We start from the raw sequence: 12,579 nt of genomic DNA, 5'->3' as shown, positions 1-12,579 counted from the left end.
ACTTTTAAACTACCATTAAACCATTTATCTATTAAACTAGCTGTCTATCAACAACTTTTAAACGGTCTACTTTTAAACTATCAACTTTTATTAAGCTATGCAACCACCATGTCTATCCTAGCATCACCGTAGTAACCATCTATTTTAACTATACATGATATTTTATATCACAACTTTTGCATTTTCATGCACTGGTAATTCCTTGGAATTGCATTTCTAGTTATTATTATTATGTTTATTAATATTATTATAGATTACAGAGTCATGGATTGTATATGTTTATGGTTATTATGATGATTTGCTATTGTTATTATTCTATTAAAGCAACACCAAAGAACTTTTCCTCTGTCGCACGCACGCTATTTGTTTATCCTGCAACGGCTTTGCAAATAACAATGTCCATAGACAAGGTAGAATATGTTGCAAGATTTTATGAAATTGCATGTATTGCGACATCATGCAAGTCAAATTTGTAGTTTCTTATGTTTCATTCCATCGAACTACAGATCCGCTACCCGATCTGGCAAACTTACATAGTGCAGTTATAGCCGATAGAGGGCCGCGAAGCGAATGCAGAAGTGCCGTTCACCCTGTTACGAGTTGATGAACCACGGAAACAATTTTGGAAACATTATTTTAAGGTACAAAAAACTTTTACTATTACTATTAGTAGTATTTTTGTAAGCTCTGTGACTACTTTTAACTGTTAATTTTCAATGTAAATGTTTATTGCTATTATTGTGTGTCGCTTTGGACAAAACTTCCAACAAAGCATCTTCAACATTTTAATACAAAGTAGTTTGTGTCATAAAACAGTAGCCAAGAAAGTGTATGCAAAGTTTAGGATGAAATGTTTGTACATCTTATTCTTTGCATCACACATTTCATCCTGTTTTGCATATACTTTGAATTAGTTGAGATCTCTTCTGGTTCTGGAGTTTTGAAGAAACTTTCCTTCCACATGCTACTGATAACACACAATACATTTTGTATGTTTTTCATAAGAGCAGCAAATGACAATAATGTGGGCAGTGTGTGGATATAACGTTTGGTTAGTGTAAAGCTCTGTTGCTGTAGCTGTGTCACTAGGAGTCACCACAAGAGGGAGGGACTTAGCAGAAGGACAATACTGGTGTTTATGCAATGGCCCCTGAGTGGCGGCTGGCTCTCGCAGATTGCTTTCGCTTGACTACGGTTGCTGCACACATTGTTGAAATGAAGGGAAAGTGGACAGCTACATCCATTTTGTGAGCTATACAAAAGGGTAAGTAGATGATGTGCTTTTTACATTGACATTGTTAGCATGTGAACTATGCTACATGAATCCTCTCATGTAATTTGAGAAGTTACAAATTAGTAGATGGAGTAGGATAGACAGCATTGTCTGTGTTTTGGCAGTGGATGGCTGTGAATGGAGCAGAGCTGAAAGAAGATTTCAAAGAGAGGCTCAGTGAAAGGCATGTGCAGAATGTGACTGGGCACCAGAAAGAAAGAGTGAGAGGAGTGGAGAGAGGATTAGCGAAATAGAAGAGGATGCAGAAGAGGAAAAGAGGTTGAGGTACATACATTAAGACAAGAAAATGGTGAGCAATATCAAAATGATTGCAATGGTTTACCAGAGATAAAAATAGACAGATGGTAAATATAGGCTGAGTGCTTAGAAATTGAGAAAAGTGGAGAAGATAATCAAAAGGAAATTCAAAAGCAACATAATAAACACTCAACTCAAAGCAGATAGTGTTGACTGTAAGATATACTTCCATCAAATAACATTAAAACTTTCAGAAATACTAGATGATAAATTATTGTAAACCATTGTATGTGTTATTAATTATTTAACAAATAATGGAATACTTTTACAGACATGTTTTGATGGTGGATGTCAAAGGCAGTGAATGGGAGCTGATAAGCCCCTCATCTTTCAGCTTGCTCCTTCAAGGTAATTGAAGAGGTCTTAACCCTTTTAGCTACCAGATTAGAGAGTCTTTAAAGGTTGAGATGTCCTCTCTGTTAGAGACAAATCACACTTCCAACAACACTTAAGGGGAAACAAACAGTTCTGAATTTTATTTCTTAGTCAATTATGTGATTTTATACATGTATAATCATATTGCATTTTTATCATGCATTAACATAATATAGTATATTTTAAAATATGGGACCCACAGATGAGAGACCATTCCTTGTGTGTGACTTTTAATTTTCTTATCCATAGCAGTATGACCTTTACTCTAATTTACAGTATAATGCAGCACACAGACCAGACAATGCTCCAGGTTTGTGCTGTTTGACTGTCATCAAAGAGGTAGCTGGTTGATTTTGACAAAGTGTACCTTTTGGGTCTGGTTATTAAGTTTTGTTGTTATTTTGCCAGTTCTAGGGGCAAGTGGGCCTAGGTGGTGACACTTTGAATTAAACGTCTGTGTGAGGAATACTGGGTTGAGAAAATTGCAATTGTGAATCCAAAAGCAAAAGAAGAGACCACTGGATACTCTTTGTGAAAATGACTGACCATAAAGTCAGGTAACTCTCCTTGCATCAATGTTTTATTGTTGTATCTGTGAATACATCCACTTGTGCATGCTTGCATATATGTTGGTGTGACCCATTACATGACTGGATGTGCGTGTCCATGTGCTTGTGTTTGCTGTGTCTTTCAGCCTTCCTGCTAAGCTGATTAATGGGGGAGTGGCAGGTCTAGTGGGCGTGACCTGTGTTTTTCCTATTGATCTTGCCAAGACTCGCCTCCAAAACCAGCAGGGGGCCCGTATCTATAGTGGGATGTGAGTATCACTTCCACTGCATATTCCTCTTTGATGGAGGAGAGACAAATGAGGGATTTCTGCCATGTCGAGTTTCAATTTGTGTATGTAGTTTATTTGGCTATTAGTAGCCAGTTGCTAGAGTCTGTGTGTTAGTGAACCTTGAGGTTGGAGACCTGATGAAAAGTTGTAATTGTATACTTCACAAAGATAGGTTCAGGCACAGTGATAACACAAAAATGAAACTTGCAGATTGACAGAAGGGCTATAAAGAGTGCTCATAGTAACTTACCTGGGCTTGAGTCCGTCAACTTATTGCACCTTGGACTGGGAGGCAGGCGTGCTAGCAAGGAGGCTAAAACTCATTGGTGCCAGCATCTGTCACTAACACGTCTCTGAAGGTGACAGGTGTGTGTGTGTGTGGGGGAGGGGACTGAATCACTCACAATAATCTTACTTGTTATTTATTTCATTACGGACGTAACAGAGCATCCATACAGCAGGTTATCACTTTCTCTATCTAGTGTTTTCGTTAACTCATTATACCAAATGACCCTGAAGGTCAACTGCACATCTTGTGGTGTGGGGTGGTACTGCAGGTAAGTTTAACATAAATATCAGGATACCACATCCCACCCCCCTTAACTCATTTAGTGCCAAAAATGTAATATTAGGTTTTTCCTTCCCATGCGCTGAGTGCCAAAAACGTAATATTAAGTTTTTAGCCTTTTTTTTAAATTACGAAACTAGACACTCTAACACACCTTATATGTGATTTTGGGAACTCTGTGATGAATGGAAATGAAATATATGACGATCGAAAACTCATGAAAACGCACAATCTGGACATTTTATCATAACTCAGTTGCCGCTTTGGGTCGAATCAGTGACGCATGCACGTCAGGTCAAAACCAGGCCATTTTCGTGGGTCTATCACTAGGTGGCAGTCTCGCCAGGTCTCGCTGATCACTTCCCGGAAAGTTTACAGGCAACACTTCATATTTCATGAAAGACGTTACATCTCCATTTCTAGAAAAAAACAGCGATTTTGATGAAAACTAGCCACTGTTTAGCTTGGAATTTCTCAGGAACAGAGGCGTGTAGAAATACACAGTTTGCACCCACTGAGAGCTATTGTATGTGTTCATAGCTATAACACAGAATATGCTGTGGCTGTACAAAAATCATCAACAATGGTCTAGATTGCTGGCACTCTAGGACAAAGCTTCCGAAAACAGCTTGGCATTCAATGAGTTAAGAGAAAAACTACTCCAGTGATTAAACATCATGTGTTTCCCAAACTACTCTCAATTGTACTGTAAGGGTGACATTGTATTTAATCCTGTTAACACAGAAAAAAAAACTAAATCAACAGTAAACATTCCTAGACTGTCTGATCTCAGTGTTGAACAGTCAACACATACACATTCTGGCAACTCTCACATGTTTCTCTTTTTTTTCTATTTTTAATTTTACTCCTTGAACAGAGTTAAAAAAAACTAACTAGGAAGGTGGGTAGACTGGGCAGACTTGCTCTGACTTGAGGTAGTCTTTCAGGTAAACGGCGCAGCACAGGTAGTGGATCTACTCCTGCATCTGGCTGTTCAACGGCTGAAGGGTGTGCTTGGGCTGTCTCAGGAGCAGCCATTCTCTCTCTGACCGAAGTAGTGACGGCAGAGTCTGCAGCCAGGGCCTCCAATACTGGTTCTGGAACCTGAAGACTGGTAGGCTCCGCTCCTGCAGTCTGCTCCAGGGTGTCTCCGGCCACTCCCATGGGTGTAGCGGCGCTCCTGCTGGAGGATTTCTGCTTTCCTGACATGTATGGCAGGACTGTACTTCCTTCTCAATTTCGGAGTCCATCCCTGACCACTAAACGTATGAACGTGCTAAGCCCTTCATTCTAGATATACCTGGGTGTGTGTGGTGTAACTGTTTTAAAATGGCTTTCCTACCCCTCTGCGGAACGACCACTCTCGCCCCCCAGAGCACACACCCATCTTTCACACTCAGCTCCAGTCTTCTCTGACTGTAGGGTTTGTACATTGTATCCACCTCTCTTGGCCATCCTTTCAGACACCTAGACTTGCACTTGGGAGAGTGTTTCGTCCTTAGCTGTCCACTGTCTAACCTGTGTTGTCGTGATTGGCGGGTCCTCCATGACCTCCAACATGAGGACCTGGTCTGTGTCGTCCTCTTCCCCTGTTTGTGGCAGTGGCAACCTGCTCAGTGCGTCTGCATTTGCATGTTCCTTCCTAGATTTGTATATGATTTTGTACTCATAAGCTCTTAAGAGTGTTGCCCACCTCAGCACTCTCGGTGACCCCATCTGTGGCACTGGCTTTTTCTTGTGAAAGAGTGATATCAGTGGTTTGTGGTCAGTGCTGATTGTGAATGTTCATCCGTAGATGTATTTGTGAATACTTTTGATCCCGAAAATGATAGCTAACCCATCCTTATTGAGCTGTGAGTAGCGCTTCTCTGCTGGTGCTAGCGTGCATGACATGAAGCCTAAAGGCTTTAGCTGACTTCAGCAACTGTTTTGAGTTCTGAAAAGCTTCTTCCTTCTCATTGTTTCAGGCCCAAGAAACATCTTTCCTCAGGAGCTTGTGTAACGGGGCTAAGCGAGACTAGGGAGGAACTTATAGTAATTCAACAGACCCAGATATGCGGTATGCACTTCATGACCTAGGTATTCAACCTCATTTTGCAGAAATGCGCATTTGCTTCTGTTAAGTCGCAGACCAGTGTCTTTCAGTCGCCTAAGTACCTCATCCAGCGTGCTCAGATGTTCGGCTTCATCTCTCCCAGTCAGAATAATGTCGTCTAAGTACACAGCTACTCTTGGAAGGCCTTGTAATGGGTTTTCCATCGTTCTCAGGAAAATGGCGGGAGCTGATGAAACTCCGAGGTAGGCTATTGTAGGTGAACAGACCTCGGTGTGTGTTTATTGTTAGGTATTTCTTTGAAGCATCATCCATTACAATCTGTTGATAGGCGTGGCTTAAATTGAGCTTGGAAAACTGTTTCCCTCCTGACAGAGTATTAAACAGGTCTTTGACACGGGGAAAAGGGTATTGCTCTAGTGACGAGGCACTGTTAACTGTTAGTTTGTAATCTCCGCATATTCTGATCGAACCATTTGGCTTTAAGACAGGAACTATGGGTGCGGCCCACTCAGCATATTTAACGGGAGCCATAATGTCCTCCTTCAGCAGCCTATCTATCTCCTCTTCTACTTTTGCCCTCATGGCTTAAGGAAGGTATAGGACAGTGAAGAGTGAGACAGGAAATTAGTGGGAGAGAGAGATGGGGTGGGACCGGGACAAGATCGCAGGTCGGATTCGAACCTGGGTCCCAGTGAGCACTTGGACCCGTATATGGTATGAACGCTGTAGCCTGTTGTGCCACAGCGCCCCCCTAGGTCCTGTACCTTTAACCACCACTAGGGGCAATGTCTTCACCTGCCGCTCATAGTTGACTTCCACTTTGGCTACCCCCACTACTATTTCTCCCCTGTGTATGACTTAAGTAAAAGTTTAGTTTGTTTTATTTGAGGGCATTGCTTTTCATTTCACATCTCCTTGAACTTCATCTCATTCATTATGCTTACACTACATCCTGTATCAATTTCAAAATGTACTGTCTTCTTATTCACTTCCATAGTCACTTCAAACAGTTTTATTCTCTGAATTGATGTCTCCATTTTCGTGCAGGCTAATGTGAATGCTTCCTCTTCAGATCTATCACCATCCTGCCTTTCACAGTCTGCATTATGTGATCGATGTAGACGTGAACGCCGCTCTGCTCTGTATGCTTTTTTTTCACTGGGGCATGCACCTTCTTTATTTCTATTTTGGCGAGCCTTAGCTATACTTTCCCGCAACAGTGACACTTTGCCTCCTTACATTTGCACTCGGCTAGCATTCTTTATCTCTCTTTTTCCATTCTCCCTCCTTTTTCAGTGTTCCCTCCGTCTTCATGCTGTTGCATGCTAACGGTGCCTTATGCTGACTGTGTCTTGAACATTTTTGCTAGCAGCTTCTGCAGCTACTGCAATTTTGAACGCTTTCTCAAAAGTCAAATCTGACTCATTAATACCGCACACAAGTCGGGCTCTTAACATATGTTCCAGTGTAGTACCGTAGTTACAATCATGTGCTAATCATCTCAATTCTGCTACGTATGCACTGACGGTCTCCGTAGGCTCGCGGGAGTGCGAGTCAAATTTATATCTTTGTACGATTTCGGGTTGAAGTGCTCTTTCATTAAAGTTTTTAATTGACTGTATGTTTTCGAGCTGGGCTTATCTGGACTCACCAGGTTCCTTATGAGCTTGTATGTGGCTGCTCCCACCATGCTGATGAGTATAGCTCTCTGCTTCTCTCCGTCATCAATTCCGTTAGCTTCAAAAAACTGCTCTAGCAGGGACGTTTTTAGGCCTATTTTGAGATGATCAAAAGCCCCCCTAAAAATATACAGTATAGTAATAATATGCATCTAGATTCACATTCATTATTCTCTGTTGAGTTGCTCATGGAATACTTATCTCAAATAAATCACACAGCTGTCACAAGAAAGAGGGAAGGTGCTGTGATAAACGGTTCACGAGAAAATTAACATTGGACATACAACATCTCCACCCATTAGTACTCCACCTTCCTCCTGTGCAATTAAAACTCTCTTAAACGCGCATCTCGTCGGTTATTGGTTGAAACATTTTATTTTGCCTTTGAGTGGGTTGCCAACCCTTGTTGGTAGCAATTGTTTTTGTGTACTGATCTCGGAGCCTAGGCTGCCTACAGAGACGCATTTTTTGACGGCCTGCTTATGGGGCAGACAGCTAGGGGATCGTTTAGATTAGATGAATGTGATCATTTATATTTGGACCTTTTTGGGGCCTGCAGTCGCTGATACAACCTTTAAGTTAATCAGAGTGTCTGTGAACTTTCAAAAGTAGTTCATGACTTTCTTTTTCACTATGGTATGAAAATAAAGTCACAGAGGCTACATCCTCTAGTCATTTCAACATCGGAAAGACAAGAGAACTACATTACATTTAAATAAAAAGAAAGTGTTTTGACATTTGTAAGTCAGAGAATGTCTATGACAACTATGTACTTTGTTAAAATGCCTATATACAGTTCAAACAATTATTAAAAGGTTCTAATCATCTGGAAGTGTGACAAACATGCTTGGAGGGGGCAGCCGTGGCCTACTGGTTAGTGCTTTGGACAGCAAGGTACCTAACCCCTCACTGCTCCCGAGCGCCGCTGTTGTTGCAGGCAGCTCACTGCGTGCTCACTGTGTGCTGAGTGTGTTTCACTAATTCACGGATTGGGATAAATGCAGAGACCAAATTTCCCTCACAGGATCAAAAGAGTACTCATACTTATACTGGAAAAAGACCCATGGTTATCTTGCCCCCACGTACAGTATGGAGGATGGTAAGATAGCAAAATATCCTTAAGAACCACTATTGGAGAGTTACAGACAAAAGTATCATCTTGGGATGACAAAGTCCCCCAAAAAATCTTCAGATGAAATGAAAATTGTGCTCTTTGGCCAGAAACACTTTAGGTTTGTTTGGTGTATAGAAGAATGACTATACTGCAAAGAACCCCATACCTAATGAGAATTATGGAGGAGGGGCTGTGCTATTGTGGGGCTGCTTTTATTCCCAAAGGCCTTGGGCATCTAATTAAGGTGTATGGTATCATGAACATCAAGAAAAACATGAACATTTTCAAAAGAAATCTGTCAATCTCTGCCAAGACACTGATGGTCACGATTGGATCATTCATCAGGTCAATGAACAAAAACAAACGTCCAGATCAAACCAAATATGGTTTACTGAACACAAAATCAACCCCCACTCCGACTGGCATAGGTGGCCTCTCACTAAGTCTGAACCAATGTTCTGCGCACTAGGCAAATAAATGCCATGGAGTGATAACAGATCACTGATCCTGTGTGACCCTTGAACACAGCACTCCATCCATGAGGCGTCTGTGGAAACCATCTTCCTGAGGGGTCACCCATCCCAGGGTGCTCGCTGAGTTCAGGGAGTGCCAAAAGGACATGCAGCACTCTCCAACATTGTTCATTCATGGTCAGCTGCTTGTGCCTGGCCTGCGAGGGGTGGACACAGATGCAGTTCAGCCATGTCTGAAATTTCCTTATTTGTAGCATATTGTTTTTGAAGTTCATTTGCTGCACCTTCGAAACACATCGGCAGCCTGGGCTATGTGGTTGCAGCCCCTCACTCTCAAATATGAACTAAATATAAGTAGCATTCACAAAATCACTGATTTATTTTAAAAATATGAGCTATGAGTGTGAATGTTATATATTCCATCCCCTAATTCTGTTTTACTGGTTTATTTGACAAATAACCTTATGTCTGTTTGGGATTGTTTTGAGAGCCTATTGATGTATCCACAACATTAGTGATGGTTTTTTTGTGTGTGTGAATGTATTTTACTTAACTCATTGAATGTAGCTGGATACTCATGAACGCATGTCTCTAATAGCCACAATAGGAGTAATTTTAGCAACACTGTATTTTGTGTGGCCCATAACGACCCAGTGGATCATGAAAATGTGCCAAAATTCACATTCCTTGCTTGTTGTTGGTACATTAATCCCAGATTGCCACTTATCTGAGATGTAAGAGTTCAGTATAGGTTTATGGTCTGGGGCAGGGATTTGACATTCTGTGACTTCTTCATTGAGGGCTTGCTTAGCAGCACTGTCCGCTTTCTCATTTCCCCTCAGACCAACATGGCCTGGGACCCAGCAAAAAACTACACTCAAGTTCTGGTTCTTTAGACGTTCTAGTTGATCAAGCTCAGCTTTGGTTGTACTTTTTGCATGACATTAAAGCCTACTGGAAAGTAATTTGATTCACAATGAATGAGTAGGCTAGTTTTGGTTGTTGTTGGTGGTGTTACTGCATCCCTTAGTTATGCCTACAAATCAGGCTTGGAATTTCACCATTCTGGGGGCAAGGCCACTTGGCCTTCAGTTGGGCATATTTGGTGGGGGGCACAAAGGCCAAAGTTAACTATTAGTAGTAGGCTATAAAAATGATCAAAGTTGTATTTAGCCTATTCACTGCAGTAGACCTGCATCACTGTATGAAACATTACAAAAACATGAAATGAAAACATGACATATTACATAGAACTGTAAATCATCTGACTATCTAATATTTACAGATATCTAGGCTATATATAACATTTATTTTATATTTGGCCTGTTATGAAATCATGTATTGAACAATTTAAGCACAGCTCAGCTTTAAGAAACTCAAATAGTCTAGATGCATGCTTAGCATTTTGTGATCATTAAGGCTACTTTTACAAACTCTTAGTCAGCTGTCCTCTGATTTACCAATATATAGGCGATATTTGTAACATTTATTTTGTATTTGGCCCGTTATGAAATCATGTGGAACAATTTAAACACATTTAAAACTTAAAGCCCAAATTTGGAGACATCCATGTATGTCGAACTTTACTGCAAATTCAAAACTGGATTACTCTGGAACGGCTAACTGTACAGGGGACTGCTTTACACCTTTGTGTTCGGTAAGGTCTCCTGTTTATTCTGATATCTGGGTTGTCATGTGTTAAAAGAAGGGTTCGTAAAGTATTACACCAAAATGAATGGGTATGGAGATCATGGGACGCAATAAAACCTTCAGTAGAATGTATGATCAAATTGAATTATATTATTTACTTTTCTCGCGAACCGTTCAACACAGCAATTATCGGCTAACATCGTTTAAAAGCTGAGAAAAAGCTCTTTCATGTGATACGTGTGATGTCTGTGTGATGAATAGGCTACTTCGCGAGTAGTTCAACTGAGAAGAATGGGTGAATTTGGACGCACTTTCTTGCGATGTCACTTTCTCCACTGCGTAAAAGACTACATTAATTTGCGCTGTGAATGCTAAGATTATTTTGACAGGCCACAGGCTAAATAAAAATCGCTATTAGTAGGACGCAAAGCAGAATATTGAAAGAAGGGGGCACCAAGGCCACCGTGGCCTGTAAACCTCTGATTTTCAAAGGGGCCTCACGGCCAACGCAAGGGCCGTCGTAGCCGCCGTGAAATTCCTACCCTGCCTACAATGCAAAATTGTTCCCTCGCGATTGTTAGACGCATTTCAAAACATTGTGACGTGAAATGCCACCACAAAACATTGTTTGTGAATCGGTCTTATTAGGAGTCCTCGCTTAAGCTGTCACAGACTCAGGCGCTACTTTTAGGGCTAAAATGCTTCCTGAATTACTCTTAGTAAAACAAAATAGGAGTCCTAAAGTTACGAGTGACGAAGTTACGAGTACAAGCATCTCATATCAAATGACCATGGCATTACGCTAAACAACATAAATCCCATAACGTTACAGCAACATCTCCTCCCTATGACATAGCTAGCTAGCTTCTAGCCACACAAGAAATGAATGATGTTAAATCTCTGCTTAGCATTCTAATAACAGAAGGGGCACATTTATGTGGACCACTACAACATGACTCAATATGTCTGTAACTCTATAAAACACTTACTTTCATAAAGGAAGCACACCATCCAGCACATACACATGGAAACCGATATTTTAGGTACTTGGCCACAAACTCAAAACGTGTCTCTCTGAAGCTCTGTTCTAGAATCTTTGCTCTGAACGCTGTGTTGCTAGGCAACATCAAATAAACGAAATGAGAGTCTTTTCAAGGTATTAAAAGTGTACGTGTGATTACGAATGGATGAATGTGTGGTTTGCAATTAGAATAAACAAGAAATAACATTTCCAATAATTTCCCATGATAAATTACATAATATTTGCACCTTCCTTACTTGTGAAGCTCACACGTATTTCAAGTACACTAGTGAAATGTAATACAACGTTGCCACCTAGCGTTCAGATGTAGGCTATTTAACATTAACGTGACATTGCTTGCTTATTCTTTTGTCAACTCCATGCTTTTAGGAAAACAATCTTTTTATCATAGTTCCCTCTTCAATGAGCGATTACCAGCTCGTTTTTGTAACAGAGATAGCTGTTTATTGTCCCTAGGTTTACAGAAACACCTATTCATATTAATACGTAGCCTATGGAGTGCTGCCGACCACTGTTCATTACGGCCCAGAATGCCTTGCATGTCTTTACAACAAAACAACACAGTAAAACCTAAATGCCCGTAAACATATGCATTTGCATACTTGTGACATTTTTAATAAAAACTCTCCCATCATGATATTTAACAATAATGAAAAATTTAATTTGAATACCATCAATGTGAAAATAACTGTACTACGTCAGCAATAAATAGCTAATGTTCTCCATACCATTTCAGTTCGTAAGTCCATACTATACCATGGCAGAGCAAGGATTTCATGATTGGGCAAGGTTGCCCGGAGACATTGTGGCTGCCCAGAGACATTGTGCATACTTGGAAGGCATTGTGATAGATGTACCAGTCCAACTGCAAATGTGGAAGGTGATAGTTACCAAATACGGGTGGGTGGTTTGCCAAATGCTGGAAACTTTTGGAATGTTTTCTTTATGCACCCTCACATTGGAGTCCCGAGTTCAAATACAAAATTTGGTATCGATATGTGACAGTGTTCCTGAGATATGGACGACTTCCTGTTTCGGAGCTTCGCCGCCAATTTCATTTTGCTGTGACGGGCAAACGCTTTCGAAAATCAAAAATCCTTCTGGTAACTTTTGTGAGGCTTGGTCCAAGGATAATGTACGTCAAGTTTCGTGGCGTTCGGACCAAATTTGTGACCTGTGAAAATTTAGTTTCG

General features: G+C 40.8%; 1 protein-coding gene across 7 annotated transcripts in view; it reads left to right on the top strand.

Moving 5' to 3' along the window:
- Window positions 1–682: 682 nt before the first annotated feature.
- The window catches only part of slc25a18 (solute carrier family 25 member 18), a 32,127-nt gene continuing 20,230 nt past the window's right edge, over window positions 683–12,579 (top strand). For 2 of the 7 annotated variants that reach the window (XM_042108845.1, XM_042108851.1), the window contains exons 1-5: window positions 683–1,264; window positions 1,399–1,583; window positions 1,863–1,939; window positions 2,375–2,523; window positions 2,661–2,783. In XM_042108845.1, coding sequence (XP_041964779.1) covers window positions 2,504–2,523; window positions 2,661–2,783 — 143 coding nt within the window. In that variant the 5' untranslated portion in view covers window positions 683–1,264; window positions 1,399–1,583; window positions 1,863–1,939; window positions 2,375–2,503. The other 5 variants (XM_042108847.1, XM_042108850.1, XM_042108848.1 and 2 more) reach the window with 5 other exon arrangements.

This window comes from Alosa sapidissima, chromosome 11, assembly GCF_018492685.1.
Source record: "Alosa sapidissima isolate fAloSap1 chromosome 11, fAloSap1.pri, whole genome shotgun sequence".
In the NCBI taxonomy this organism is placed as follows: domain Eukaryota; kingdom Metazoa; phylum Chordata; class Actinopteri; order Clupeiformes; family Clupeidae; genus Alosa; species Alosa sapidissima.
This window is presented reverse-complemented; position numbering and strand designations above follow the sequence as displayed.